This window comes from Xenopus laevis, chromosome 4S (assembly GCF_017654675.1).
Source record: "Xenopus laevis strain J_2021 chromosome 4S, Xenopus_laevis_v10.1, whole genome shotgun sequence".
In the NCBI taxonomy this organism is placed as follows: domain Eukaryota; kingdom Metazoa; phylum Chordata; class Amphibia; order Anura; family Pipidae; genus Xenopus; species Xenopus laevis.
In genome coordinates this window covers 121,044,957-121,060,866 of record NC_054378.1, presented here as the reverse complement: position 1 = coordinate 121,060,866, position 15,910 = coordinate 121,044,957, and the positions used below count along the sequence as shown (strand labels likewise).

Genomic DNA, 15,910 nt, shown 5'->3' with positions numbered 1-15,910 from the left:
AACATTTTTTTTTTAATATAATTAATAATTAGGGATGCACTCAGCGGCGTAACAACTCTGACCTGGGCCCCCCTGCAAAAAATCTTTGGAGGGGTCCGATGCTGACTGAAGGGAGGAGCTTACGCTGGCTCCCCCCCGCGTGAAAAATTGTTGAAGCGGGCGGGAAGGGAACAGCTGCCGCCGGCTCAAACTCCTCCCCCAGCTGGGTGGGAAGGGAGTAGCCTCCGTTGGCTCTACCCCCTGCCCTGGTGAAAAATCATTAAAGGGGCCCGGTGCCGACTGCAGGGAGCAGCTTCCCGGCTCTCCCACCCGTTCAAGTGCATTCGTGCCTGACCCCAAGCTATAGAGAAAACTGACCCCAAGGTCCCGACCCCCCTTTTCCCCGGGCCCCCAAGACCGCGGGGTCTGCTTCCTCTATAGTTACTCCACTACCAAATCCAGGATTCAGTTCGGGATTCGGCCTTTTTCAGCAGGATTCAGATTCAGCCGAATCCTTGTGCCTGGCCAAATGAATCCGAATAGAAACACACTTGCACACAAGAATCTTGTTGCTGGTTAAACCACAAATTTTTAATGCGTAGGTGCGGTGCAACGTTTCGGGGCCACACCCCTTTCTCAAGCATGGTGGATCACTGTGCAAAAGTACAATTTATAGTTAAGTGATTAACTTAATTATCAGGTGCAAAAAGCATTTAACTTGGTAAAAAATTTAAAACATTCATAGTCCATGAAATAATCTCAAAATTGATGATTTCCTAATAAATAGTCCAGTGTTCAGTGACAAAGATAAATTGTAACAAAATAGTCAAGTGTCCAATTTGTTGCAAAAGTGAAGTACCTAAAAAAAAACATTCATAATAAACATAAATAGTTACACAAGTTACAAAAGTTAGAAGGTTTGTCTTACCCTATATATAAAAGGGAATAATCAAGAAAGAATACCTGTCCCTGTGCCGGAATTACAAACAATTTTTCAATTTTTGATCTGCAAGAGAAATAAAGACCAATTAATATTTTATAAAAAAACAGGACACATTGAATTCCTCATTAAGACCCTTTGGATACCTCGATTCCAAAAGCCAAATCCAAAAGCATTCTCTCTGTAATAATAATCTTTTTTTATTTTGCCCCTGTTTTGCAACAACTTTTTCAAGGATCTGCCAACGGATTTGGGCAACACGATGGCCACGATCAAAAAAATGTTTAGTTAGCCAAGTTTCTTTTTTATATTTTCCGGCCTCTCTTTTCAACTTTGTATCCACGCTTTTTGTTACAGAAGAAAGGTGGTAATTTCGAATTACAGATTTATGTTTGTTTAATCTTATTTTGAATTGTCTGGATGTCTGTCCTATATAAGCTAAACCACAGGGGCACTTAATGCAGTAGATGACATCTGCACTATCACATGTAAAGAACCCTTTGATTTTATGTTTAGTGCCTTGTTGTGGATGTGTAACTGTATTACCCGGTATAATACCGTTACAATATCCACAATTTCTACATGCAAATGTTCCTGTACTGGTTATCGGGTTTTTGACTTTCAATTTATGTTTATTGGGTTTTATCAGTTGTCCAATATTTCGTCCCCGCCTATATGAAAAATCTGTGAAACGCAATGAAGTCATTGGGCTTCAATTAAATGCCTGTGACAATTTTTATACGGGCGCTTATTTTGTCCAAATGCATTAAAGTCAATGGGCGTCTGAATAGTTTGGACGCGCAAAATTTTTTATGCGCACGACTATTCTGATGCGCATCCAAATTTGTTTGACGCGGCAGATTTTTCACCGGCTAATTTTCTTGACAGTTTCATGAATTTATTCACCGGCGGCGAAACGTATACATTTACCACAAATTTGCACCTGCCAAATTTATTCTCCAATCACTAGTGATGGGGCTACAGGCAACTAAAAAAATATAATTTAGTGATAAAAGCTACATCTTGTGATATTACTCTGCTTAGAACTGACCAGAGGTGCCTCTTCTCTGCTCATTAAATTCATTTTATTAGCAGTAAAACATCACAATATTTTTCCTATATCTGAAACGTCACTAAGATCCCTGACCAAAGTTTAGACCTTCAAAGAGTTCGAGCTGCTAGAACGTCCAACAACCATTTCTTTCAAGGGATAGTGCCATGGGAAAATGTGTTTTTTTTTTTCAAAAAATGCATCAGCTAATAGTGCTGCTCTGTTTTTCAAAAGAGCAAATGTATTTTTTTAAATTTAATTTTGAAATCTGACAAGAGGATAGACATATTGTCAGTTTTCCAGGTGCCCCCAGTCATGTGACTTGTGCTCTGATAAACTTCCGTCACTCTTTACTGCTATCGGAAGGTAACCAGATAACAGCTCCGTGGTAGATCTAAGAACAGCACTCAATAGTAAAAATCCATGTCCCTCTGAGACACATTCAGTTACATTGAGTAGGAGGAACAACAGCCTGCCAGAAAGCAGTTCCATCCTAAAGTGCTGGCTCTTTCTGAAAGCACATGACCAGGCAAAATGACCTGAGATGCACCTACACACCAATATTACAACTAAAAAATACACTTGTTGGGTTAGGAATGAAATTTTATATTGTAGAGTGAATTATTTGCAGTGTAAACAGTGTCATTTAGACATAAAAACTATATCATAAAAACCATGACAGAATCCCTTTAATGTGACCTAATCACCTGCCCTTACTGAGTTATTAACATACTGTAAAGGCCAACTAAACTAAATCCCTTTATTGGCTTAATGTTGTGCCAATTGCTCAAACTTTGAAGGATGATTTGCTTTTTATAACCATGACAAGTTTTCAAAAAATTATACTTTATGTACATTATAAGTACAGTGTCCAGCGAGTCATGAGTAAAATACTTCCAAGGCGGCCGCCTCATCATGCTTCATAACTCCATTTTATTGATATCACACCGGGAATAATTACAGCAGGTAATAAACAATGAGATGTTTATGGCTTAATAGGAGCAGCAGTTTCAGCTACAGCACTGCCTACACAAAGTCATTTCTTTCCCCATTCTTCTATTTTGTAGCAAGTTTAAACGATTAATTTTATAGCACAGGAGATGTGAATAAACACTTTCATTTAAAATTTCAATTTCCTTTATGAATAGGGTGATATATAATTTAGAGGGATGTTCAGCCTGCTTGCCAGCTGTCAAGGGACAGTGGGTGTTGGATTTAAAGGGGAAGTAAAGTCTAAAATAGAATAAGGCTAGAAATGCTGTATTTTGTATACTAAACATAAACTTACTGCACCACAAGCCTAATCAAACAAATAATTTATGCTTTCAAAGTTGGCCACAGGGGGTCACCATCTTGTAACTTTGTTATACATCTTTGCAAGACCAAGACTGTGCACATGCTCAGTGTGGTCTGGGCTGCTTAGGTATCATCATAAATGACAAAAACAGCACAAGTCAAATAATATCAGAAGCCGATACAGCAAGACTGATTAATAATCAGAATATACTGGACTGCACTGGGTCCTGTGTTGTCATGTAATCTAATGTGGATTTTATAGTTTTTGTATTGTTTAATACAAACTTTCTCCAACTCTGCAGAAACAGTGGCTACAGCAAAACAATCCTCCAAACAGAATCCCAGTTTATCTGTTTAAATCTGGCTCCATGATCTTTGTCCCTGCAGCTGGAGTTGGAAACAGTTAGGGCAGAGACACACACTACTATTTCGGGAGATTAGTCGCCCAGCGACAAATCGCTTCTACTTTGGGCGACTAATCTCCCCGATCTGCCTGCTAGATTGTAAATCACTGGCAGGATGGCACTCGGAACGCAAAGTCAAAGCAATCCGAGGGCCAACCCAACGGCGATTTACATTCTAGCAAACGGGAAGGCAGTTTGGGGAGATTAGTCTCACCCCATCCATGCCAACCTGTTCCCAACCAGCGGTAGTCTACCCACAACAGGGACAAGTAGACTTCTTGGGCAGTTTCAGCTGACAATTTTTCTAGTTAAATAAAGAAATGATTTAGCTGAGACTGCCCAAGTGTTTGCTTGCCCAGGTGGTGGGTAGATGAGTGACTAGCAAAGAAGGTGGTTCTTATTGATTCAACAAGTATGAGTACAGATTTTTATAATTTTTTTGTTGGGTCAGGGTTTTTACTGGGGCTTTCACTGCCACCCTACTCTTTTTTTGCACTAAAAGGTGGCCAGTTTTAAGGAGGCTTAAACTGACCATACACCCTTTTGACGAGGTGGCCAAACAAGTGGATCTCTCCCTGATATGCCCATCTTGAGGTGGCCGATATCGGGCTGATCCAATTGTGGGCAGTAAGGCCCAACAATTGGAGCTCAATGACAGGGGTACAGGAGTTCAGAATGAGGACCAAATCAATTAGCTGATGCAGACCTCATCCCAATGAGATTTATAAACCTGTCCGATTGATATCTGGCCATGTTTTGGCCAGCTTTTGATCTGGGAAGCCCATCATCTGCTGTTGGCAGCATATATTGGACCGTGTATGACCAACTTTAGCACTTCCTCCGAAATAGACAGGCTGTCATCTATACTGTAAGTATACAGTCTACGAAGTAGAAAAGGATTAGGCCGCTCCAAACTCACCCCGTGTGTTTTCTCCTTATTGCAGCACCATGTAGTCTTCTGGGTGTTCTGCCACCAGCGTTCCCACTGTAGTAAAATATGCTCAAAAAGATAGAAAGGCGGCAGTCCGGTTAAAAAGAATGGTGGTTTATTGCAACAGATCACAAACCCACATTGCCTGACGCGTTTCGGGAGCAACTCCCTTAATCATAGGCTTTCAGGTATATTCATGTCACTTCCTTAAATAGGCCATACAACAGCGACCTCTACAAGAAAACATATACAGGTATGGGACCTGTTATCCAGAATGCTCGGGACCTGTGGTTTTCAAGAAAACGTATCTTTCCGTAATTTGGGTCTTCATGCCTTAAGTCTACTAGAAATTCATTTAAACATGAAATAAAGCCAATAGGCTGGTTTTGCTTTGAATAAGGATTAATTATATGTTAGTTGGGATCAAGTACAAGCTACTGTTTTATTATTACAGAGAAAAAGGAAATCATTTTTAAAAATTTGGCTTATTTGGATAAAATGGAGTCTATGGGAGACAGCCATTCTGTAATTTGGAGCTTTCTGGATATCTGGTTTCCGGATAAGGGATCCTATACCTGTATTATCTTCCCAATGTATCTTGTACTAGATTAACAATGTAATTACCTAGACATAAAACACTCTTTATTAATCCTTTTAAAGCCAAAAAATACTGGTTAAAATAGCCACAATGCACCTCGGAGGGCGCTATTTTTGCAATAAGCTGAGAAAAGGCCTATGAAACACCTAAGTAAATTATACATTTCTGCTGGAATAGGCATAGGGTCAGTATATTAAGTGGATAGTAAAAGGGGGCAGCATAAAATGTGCCAGTATTAATACATACAAGACCATTATGCTAATGTTAATATAAGATATTTTAGGGTTATCAAACTCTGTTTCCTCTCCCCTATGTCAATATAAGTACATATGGTCATGTCTCGTGTTTAGACCTTTTGGTCTGGTATCCAAAAACAGGCGATGTGGGTTTATGACCTGTTGCAATAAACCACCATTCTTTTTAACCGGAGTGCCGCCTTTCTATCTTTTTTGAGCATATACAGTCTACACTCTTCTATGGAAAACAATATATTGTTGGCATTCCCAATCAGGAATTTTACCCTCCTCCCCCGTATGGGATGGGGTGCAGGGCACAAGGCAAAACCAGATTAGAGATACTAGAGGCAAGATATTCCAGTCCAGATTTCCTTGCCACCCTACTCTGTTTTTGTACTTGCAGGTGACCGTGTCTGGCTGAGGGTTGGGTAGGAGGCAGGACCAGAATGGGTTAGAACTGGAACGCACTGCTCAAAAAAGCCACAGAGAGGGTCCAAGACAATGACTGGAATCCTAGAAAACATTGCACACATGATATCATTGTATTTGATGTCTAGCATTTCATTCTAGCTCAGTCTCACTAACAATAAAAGACCCTTTGTTCTCATATATTACCCCGACAGCTGGATGATTTGTATACAAAAGAAACACTGGGTTGATCAGACAATAAAAAAATGCATGTGTGCATCCCTTTATCTTATTTTTAACTGGCCAAGCTGTTATGAGCCATTTAGATACAGAAGCCTGATCATTCCTTTTTTTCTGAGGCAGGTAATCTCTAGGAACAGGAAGGAGGCAGAATAAAGGTGAATACAGGTATGGGACCTGCTATCCAGAATGTTAAAGACCTGGGGTTTTCTGAATAACAGATCTTTCCATAATTTGGATCTTGGATCCTCATACTTTGTCTACTAGAAAATCAGTTAAACATTAAATAAACCCAGTAGGCTGTTTTTGCTATTAATAAGGATAAATTATATTTAATTTGGGATCAAGTACAAGCGACAATTTGGATAAAATGGAGTCTATGGGAGCCATTCCGTAATTCTGAGCTTTCTGGATAATGGGTTTCCGGATAACGGATTCCATACCTGTATATCATTTGAATAAAAACATGTCAGTTTAGTCAAACATTTAACATGTCTAAACATTGATCTATATAGTGATATATACATATATTTTATATATACACTATGGGGCAGATTTATTAAGGTTCAAATGGTAAATTTTTGCATTTTTTTTCTGTCAAAACTCACAAATTTGAATTTAAAAGCACCAACTGTAATGTAAATTTAAATGTGAGCTTTATCGCAGCTCGGCCAGGGAAACCAGTTCTAATTCGAATATCCACCACTAATGATGTGCGGGTCAGGGTTTTCCTGACCCACACCCAACCCTAACCTGCCCTGCTCCTTTCACATCAATTCGAAGTTCGACCTTTGATAAATCTGCCACTAAATATATATTACATTCTGATAGTATCCTTTTAATAATAGTTGAAGAAAAGTTTTAAGTTCCCTCAGGGCAGAGACACACAGTAAGATTCGTTGAGATTAGTCGCCCGGTGACAAATCTCTTCCTCTTTTTCGGGGAGACTAATCTCCCTGAACTGCCTTTTCCTGCCTTCCCGCCGGGTTAAAAGGCAAACCACAGACGGGATGGCACTTGGAGCGTTTTGTTTTCCGAAGTCACCGGAAGTTTCCTTATGAGGCAATTTTGGGCGACTTCGGAAGATGAACCGATCCAAGTGCCATCCCGCTGGCGATTTGCATTCTAGCCGGTGGGAAGGCAGGAGATGGCAGTTCAGGGAGATTAGTTGCCCTGAAGAAGAGGAGATTTGTCGCCGGGCGACAATCTCCCCGAATATGACCATGTGTCTCTGCCCTAAGAGTAACATTAATGCTGAAGGTTTGGTGTTTTAGGTAACAAACTCCATACAATCTGTGCTCTTATCCAACCCTAGAGACTCATTTGTGCCGAGTGACTGTGTATTTGTGTGTGCGGTGTCCCTACCTGCAGTGAGTGTTTCATTACTGAACTAGATCATGCCTGGCTGATTTGCTTCATTAAATATTCTTTTATTAATCTCCTAATTGCAGAAGTGGCCTGTCACTCCCTCACATAATGGAGTCCTCTTGCTCATTAAAGCAACTAACTCCTGCGCTGCCAGAGGGGTTCAGTCTCTAGTATTTTAATGAGCCATTATTTAATATGGCAGATTTACTGTAAATAATAGAAACAGTTTTGTTTTTACTGTTAAATACAGTAAAAGGTGGTTCATACAGTTTAACATCAATTAGAAGCCAGTTAGACCATGTACAGATTATTAGCATAGCCAGCCAACCTAGGGAGACTCATGCATCATATCTCTTCATTATATTAATCCATGGTAACAGTGCATAGAGAAAAAATGAATTGTAAATGGAGCAGGCATTGAAAGGACAGTCTTCCAGGCAGACTTGTTTATTGGTACATCAGAACATGGCCTTATGCATTTCGTATCTCACAGATACTTATCATAGGCTGGAAACCTTAAAGGGGCTGTTACCTTTGAGATAACTTCTAGTATGGTGTAGAGAGTGATTTAGCTTTTTATTCAGCAGCTTTTCAATTTGCATCTTAAGCAATTTGGTAACTAGGGTCCGAATTACCCTAGCAACCATGCATTGATTAAAAATAAGAGACTGGAGTAGGTATAGGAGAGGCCTGAATAGAAGGATCAGTAATAAAAAGTAACAATAACAATACATTTGTAGCCTTACAGAGCATTTGTTTTTTTAGAAGGGGGTCAGCGACGCCCATTTGAAAGCTGCAAAGAGTCAGAAGAAAAAGGCAAATAACTATAAAACTATAAAAAAATAAATAATGAAAACCAATTGTAAAGTTGCTTAGAATTGGCCATTCTATAACATAATAAAAGTTACCTTAAACGTGAACCACCTCTTTAAAGCTGGGGAAGCATATACTTCATAGTTTACACATAAGGGCTTATTTAAAAAATGTAGCGATTGTATGAACAGAATTGTACACATAGGGGGTTATTTACTAAACTCTTGGTTTTTTTTTTTTTTATATATAAAATTGGACTTTTAAAAAAAAATCACACATTTTTTGGAATTTATTAAACCCCGAAGTCGGAAAAGCCCATAAAGCAAATTTTCAGGAAAATGTAATAATAAATAAGCTTAAAATACCCAAGCGGCTTTGATCAGCGTTTGTATCAGAAAATATTGAGATAAATTCAGACTTTGATAAATAACCCCCATAATGTTTGCATGTGATATTTGCTCAGGGCAGTGGCACTCTGTGCTATTAAGGGTCAGGCCACACTGGGCGTTTTGAGGAGATTTGGTCGCCTGGCGACTAATCGCCTCATTTTTGCGGCAAAGTTTCCTCCTTCGGGCGGCTTCGGAAAACTAATCGCTGCGTATGACTAGCCCCGGCGTTCTTTCATTTTAGCCGGCGCAGAGTGAGGGAAGGCGTTTGGGGAGATCTCTGATCCAATCGTGCTTTTAAATTATACATAAGGTCAAATTGTGGATTCTACATTGCTCTTACTTTTTAGGGTCAGGCCACACAGGGCGTTTTGGGGAGATTTGGTCGCCTGGCGACTAATCGCCTCATTTTTGTGGAGACCAAACAAGTTTATATTTGTTAAGTAGCATTTTAGGGATGCACCGAATCCAGGATATATCCTTCGATCAAAAAAGTTAGGCAAGCCTATGGGGACCTTCCCCATAGGCTAACATTGACTTCGGTAGCTTTTAGATGGTGAACTAGGGGGTCAAAGTTTTTTTTTTTAAAAAAAAGTACTTCGAATGGTCGAATAGTCGAACGATTTTTACTTCGAATCCTTCGATTCGAAGTCGTAGTCGTAGTCGAAGGTCGAAGTAGCCCATTCGATGGTCGAAGTAGCCCAAAAAAACTTCGAAATTCGAAGTTTTTTTACTTCGAATCCTTCACTCGAAGTTAGTGAATCGGCCCCTAAATGTTCATTCCTGGTGAATTAAAAAAATATAGGCTGATGCATGCAGAACAGTTTTAAACTGCTGCCAGTCATCAGAGGATAATGGGAAATGTAGTTCAACAAAAGTAAGGTGCTGGTTGGAAGCGCCTGATGTTAATAGCTAAAAGCAGGCTCTACTATAAAAATTTCCTTAGATTAAATGTACAGCTGCTATTTGTTCGAGGGAAATGTTTAATGAAATGTTGGCACGGAGCAGAAATTGCTAATAGGTTGTTAGCAAGACTCAGTCAATACACTATCGCATTAGTGCATTGGCACTTGCTTGACTTATGTTGGATATAATTCAAATGAATCTTCTTCGGGAAGATGCAGAGTGGCACGTTTCCAACGTTTCAAGAAAAAAAACTTGATTATATTTTCATACAGTTGCCTGTTCCTACAGTTTCCTTCTCATTCTGCCTACCAGCCATCATTTAGAACCCCAAGATCTACGGAACTGGATAAGGATTTAAGAAACTGCTCTAGAGGAACCTGGGAAAAGCCTTAGAAAACAAAATTTAAAGCTGTTTGTGCAAAACAGGAGAAACGGAAAACACCTACTGCAACAAAAGTCATAGAAATAAATTTGAAGGCCAATGCCAAAATTTGAAAAAAAAAACGCAATTCACTTTATTACACTTTAATAACTGATGTTACAGCACTTTAAGGTAGAGTCCTGCACCAGGTCACATACCGGCAAACAGGGCCGTTCCTGCCTCTGGCGTCAGTCAACGGCCAGTTACAAGGGGCGGCAAAAAGCCGCCTCCTGTAACTTTAAGAGCCGTTTTTTAAACTGGAAATTCGGCTCTGCTAGTGCAGAAAGCAACTTTTGACCCGCTCCGAAGCTAAACTTTTAAGCGCAGACAGGCACATTTCAGGGGCTGCTGCTGCCTGAGGCAGCAGCCCCAATGCCGCCCCTCAGGTAGTGGCTCTGAGTAGGGGATGTATTGGGTCAGGTAAGGGGTCAACTGGTCTTGGTCGGGCATAAGTCCAGGGCTGGAACTAGGGGTAGGCAGAGTAGGCACATGCCTAAGGCGCAAAGCTGGGGGGGCAACAGGCATGCACCTGCTCTGTCGCCTACCCCGTCTCTCCCCGGCCGCTGCTGGAATTTCTGTGTGTAAATGCGCTTCTGCGAATGCGCGCACGAGTGCAGTTTCCGTCTCTCCCCGGCTGCTGCTGGAATTTCTGTGCATAAATTTGCTTTTTCGCATGTGCGTACGAGCTCAGTTTTGTGCATGCGTGATCAAGTGCAGTTTCACGCATGCAAATCGAGCGCGCTAACATCTAGCGCCGTGGCTGGCCAGGTTGCCTAGGGTGCCTGGCAGGGTTGGCCCGGCCACTTGGACCCGTGCAGGACTCTAATTTAAGAACCTTGGCCATCCCTTGGAATATTTAACCCTAAATTCCCCCTCTGACCCATGTGGGACCCTTCTTTTATTTCTAGGGTTCCTCTGATTTCTAAGCCTTACTGTAAATCACTCTTATCTTCAAATGCAGGCTGGCACAAACTGGACTTTCAGATCATAGTTGATGCAGTTAAACGTGAATTTATTTAAAGAAAAAAACATCTCAAAAACAGCCTTATGCATTTTGTGCCAGGCAACATGAAATAAATTCACTTTTAACTGCACCAACTGTGATGTGAAAGTCTTGTTTGTGCCAGCCTGGGACCACCATTCTACACAGGTATGGCCATTTCCACCCTGCTAACACCATGAAGACAATACAAATCAAGCACATATTACACAGAGAAAAAGAGGATTCGTTTTAATATTACACCACTACTCCATTCTGGCCATCAAAGGGTTATAGACCCTGCTGAATATGACCTATATAGAGAGTGCGTAACAAACACATTTGTACAAATGTCATGTACTTTAATAATTGAATTGTATTTTAAATCAGCGAGATTGAGCAAATGCTCTTGCAATAACCTTTGCTGAAAGCAAACGAGCCTATCTATAAATTGCCTGGTATTTATAAGGTGAATTTAGTCACTGGTCAGCGACATTGTACACAAAACAAGAATCCGCCCGCGTCTGCCTCGTCTCTGAGCTCCGAAGCTTTCTCCTATCCACAGGAGCCTTGATAGTTTAAATTAGAATTAAGATGATGTTCTAGGGGTGGAAGGGGGGGGACACTTTTTTTTTCATACTTGCTCATTTCATATTTATCAGTAGTTTGTTTGCTAATTTTAATTTGTAAGCGTCAGTTCTCCCGGCTAACTGGGTGGCTCAATGGGCCACTGATTTCTTTGAAATGACAGAAAGTAAATATGCATAAAAAAGGCATGCAATTAGCTTGCGTGGCTCAGCGCTGCCTGATTTCATTGGCAAGTTTACCCACTGTGTTGATAAGCTACATTATCTAGAAAATTGGCCGTTGAAAACGGCACCTCTGATTGCCAGCAAAAGGTTCCAGATAACAGGGTGCTGAAGGCAAATATAATTGAGGTTGAATATGTTAACCAAGGTGTCACACATCCCTTAGAAGCGCTAATTTATCAGCATGTTGGAATTTTTATTAACATTTGGATTTCATTCCTGCCACACTAATGAACTAGAATTGCCAGTTAAGATTTTAGTGACTGTCATCCCCGAGAAGTTAAATGCAATTCCTGTTAGGGAGAGTTATGTAAATATATTTGTTCTCGGACGAAAGAAATGATAGATTGCAGAAAGCATAAATACGTAGACGAGGAAGGATATCGCCAATCAGTGTCAGTTAAATTCATAAAAGCGGGGCAAAATTGAAGTGTTGGTTTATTGTGGCCTGTTCTCATTAATCCAAGGGGATGGAAATGATGTTTGTTAGTTTTTAATGGAGAGACCGCTGTAGGGATTCGATCAGGGTCGCCATCAGGAATCATGGGGCCCCATACAACAAAATTTTCTGGGCCAGGGTCTCTTATTAAAGTTTTTAAAAAACCATGTATGGTCAGGCCCCCCCCCCCCTACAAGTTAAAAAAATAATCATGTGTTCAGGACCCCCAGGGCACAGGGTCTCCCATAAAAGTTTTTTTTAAAAATCATTGGTGGCCAGGGCCCCTGTATAAGTTGGAAAAAAAAACCATTGGCATCAGGGCCAAGTTTGTTTTCTTTTTTTATGTTTTTGATAAAAAATTTTTAAAAACATTGGTGGCCAGGGTCCACCATAAAAGTTAAAAAAAAACACCATTGGTGGCCAGGGTTTTAAAGAATTTTTTTTTTAAAAAGACCATTGGTGTTTAAAGGTCTTCTTCATTCTTCTCTTCTTTGAACCTATTCACCGACTTTTGACAGCTTCTCCTCTTCTTCGGGTCCAATCGGCAGCTTTCGGGTGTTTTTGCGGCTTTCGGTTCCATTCTCGACTTCTGGTCCATTCGCAGCTTCTGTCAGTTCAGGGCTTTGGGTCTTCTGCTTCTGGGCTTTCAGCTTCGAGTTTTCGTCTTCAGCTTCAGGTCTTTGCCAATGCTCTTAAAGGGGGCCTGGCTATTGTTGAAAGTGCAGCCCAGCCGGGCCCTCCTTTAAACTTAAATTCTGCTGGGCCAGGGACACCTGTACCCCCTGTTCTGCCTGATGGTGACCCTGGATTCATTGGCACAGTCTTGACAGACAGGTGACTGTTCTCATTTGGAAATTACAGTAGTGGAGTTCAGGGTCTGACTGGGGAGCCTGGGGCCCTCCGGGGCTTCTGCTTCAGCCCCCCCCCTCTGGACCCTGGGGGCTGCTGCCTCAGGGCCTCCCGTCCGGCAAACTCTACACTGCGCATGTTCACATGCACACGTTTTTTCCTGGTGTCCCGCCGGCCCAGTCCGATCCTGGTGTAGTTCTGCTTTCCAAATTTGTGCTCTTGGCCAGTTAGTTCTATGGTAGTAACGGGATAACACGGTGTATCTGGTCAACTGTATCACTCTCTAAGGAATTTATATAAATGGGGCTAAACAGTCCACCTCATTTAAGATTTGCTGCATGACAGCATGTTGGGTGTATTATACCTGTTGCTCAGCAATGTGTTGAGAAGATTGATTGATGAAGAGAGTCAACAGCCTCTTATAGGCTTTAATAGCAAGGAAAATGGATCCAGAAACAAGCAGTTTGGCTCTCAGAGAGACTTTGAAAAAGCACTTGCAATTCACAATGTGTAGAATTGTTTTTTAAGCAGGGAAGATCTGTGCCTCTAGTATCTCCCCATCTTCTTTTCTCCTAATTCCCAGCACATGCTTTGTGCAACTGTCACTTACCTGACTCAAAAGTCAGGTAAGTGACAGGTATTTGTTTTAGGAAAATGTGATGGTGCTGGCAAATGTAGGGGGTATATGCAGTACAAATGATGTGGGGATGATATACCCAATTTGTATACATGGGAGGAAAATGTAGGCTTTACATGTCCTTTAAGGGCTGTGGTGGCCTTGGACTGGCAGTAACATAACTACCTGGCACAGGGCTCGTGTGCAGGCCATGGTGCTGGGCCCTCCACCCCCCTCTGGAAGCGGATATTGAGACGAATTTGCAAGCCCGTGAACCACCGGCGGGCCCCGAAGGGTTGTGAACCCTGGTGAAGTTGCACCCCTTTCACCCCCAGTAGTTCCACCACTGGTACATAATCCCACATCTTATTTTGTTAGTCTCATTCTGAACTTTAGTTCCCTTTACTGGTGTGTTTTATACTGTTTTCAGTATCTGTGAATATACACTGGTGGCAGTTTTGTCCTAATGAGCATTTACTATAACATAAAGGTTGTTAATGTGTCTTGTTCTTATTTCAGGGGCATCGTCGACACTCCGCTCATCCACTCGGATGCTTTAAAACCACTTGTTCAGCGTTGGTTGAACGATATTCCTGCTGGAAGATTGGCTCAAGTAACAGACCTGCAGGCTGCCGTCGTCTTCTTGGCATCCGAAGTCTCTGATTATATGACAGGCCACAATTTAGTCATTGAAGGAGGCCAGAGCCTTTGGTAGAACAGAGAAAAGGGTCCCTTTTCATTCAAAGAAACCCCAAGATGTCTGATTCAAAGAAACCCCAAGATGTCTGATTCAAAGAAATCCCAAGATGTCTGATTCAAAGAAACCTCAAGATGTCTGATTCAAAGAATCCCCAAGATGTCTGATTCAAAGAAATCCCAAGATGTCTGATTCAAAGAAACCCCAAGATATCTGATTTAAAGAAATCCCAAGATGTCTGATTCAAAGAAACCCTAAAATGTCTGTTGCTGTTGTGTTTACGGGAATAAAATAGGATTATAACTGTAGCATTATTACTATCATAATGGAATAACATTTGCTAAATGCTGCTTCCTTGTACTTTTTTACAGGTGCATTATTGGGTAATGCTGGATAATAGCTACAAAGTCATATTACATCCAAAGCGAGTTATTATTTTCAGCACCATAGGGAATTGGTATTCTCTGTATAATAAGGTTTATTTTCCATCTTATAAAGGTAATAATGTATAAGGTAAGGCATATTTGTATTTCAATGTGTAAAAGAGCAGCAAATACATTTTCCACTGGCACTAGGCACCCTCCTTGTACTCCTAGTGGTTATCAATTGATGTCTATGGACTATAGATGTACCATGATGAGCAGTGTGACAAGTGCCAGTTATATCTAATATTACAGATAATTGACATAATGGGGTGTATTTTTCACTCATAACACCCTTCCCCCCAAATTGTAATGAAAAATCGGTATGTTATGGGCTAAGAGGGGCAAACAGCATTAATTATGTATATGTGTATGTATATATTGGAACTGGGTATTAATCAGGACCCCACCACCCTCCTCAGCAGCTACTGGTTCATCACTGTGCTTTGGTCAGATGTTCTGATTCATGGATATTATATCACTGTTACGTTACCTTATACAAGTAGGGGATCTATTATCCTCAAATTTTTTATCTAGAAAGGCTTGGGGTGTTTCAGTAGAATAAGTTTCTTTTTTTTTTTGCTAGGAAATATATTGCTATAATAAAATCTAATTGTTGAAACAACTGCGTTGTATTCTCATGTCATTTTAGAAATTGTCCTGGAAATTTAAGGGAGATGTAGTGCCATCCACCAGGCTTGCCCCAGTTCATGTCCCGTATGAACCAGTCAGATCTGTTTTTCATTAATATAACTATAGTAGATTGTGTGGGTGCTGTGGGTAATCAAACAAGAGCAAAATACCATGTACATTATATAAGGTAATGCAGTAGTTCCAAAACTGAGTGTCTGCCAACTCCTGGGGTGGACTTGTAGCAGTGGGAGGTTGGTGACTCTGCTTGAAGGCCAGTTTGGGTGAGAATTGAGAAGAATGGTAATTTGCTTTCTTTTATGTGAATAGGTTGTCCTAGATCAGGGGTGTCCAACGTTTTGGCTTCCCTGGGCCACATTGGTAAAAGAAAAATTGTCTGCCCCACACATGAAATACACAAACACTTTTGATTTGTAAAAGCAAAGAAAATACACAGAAAAGAACTACAATACCAGTTGAATAACCAGATGG

At 40.8% G+C, this 15,910-nt stretch overlaps 1 protein-coding gene across 2 annotated transcripts in view; it reads left to right on the top strand.

Moving 5' to 3' along the window:
* MGC147226.S (uncharacterized protein mgc147226 S homeolog) overlaps positions 1 to 14,669 on the top strand; it is a 56,799-nt gene extending 42,130 nt beyond the window's left edge. Inside the window, 2 exon segments of one of the 2 annotated variants that reach the window (NM_001127737.1) lie at positions 14,189 to 14,425; positions 14,551 to 14,669. In NM_001127737.1, the coding sequence (NP_001121209.1) occupies positions 14,189 to 14,384 (196 nt within the window). In that variant the 3' untranslated portion in view covers positions 14,385 to 14,425; positions 14,551 to 14,669. 2 annotated transcript variants of the gene reach the window in all.
* The last annotated feature ends 1,241 nt before the right edge of the window (positions 14,670 to 15,910 follow it).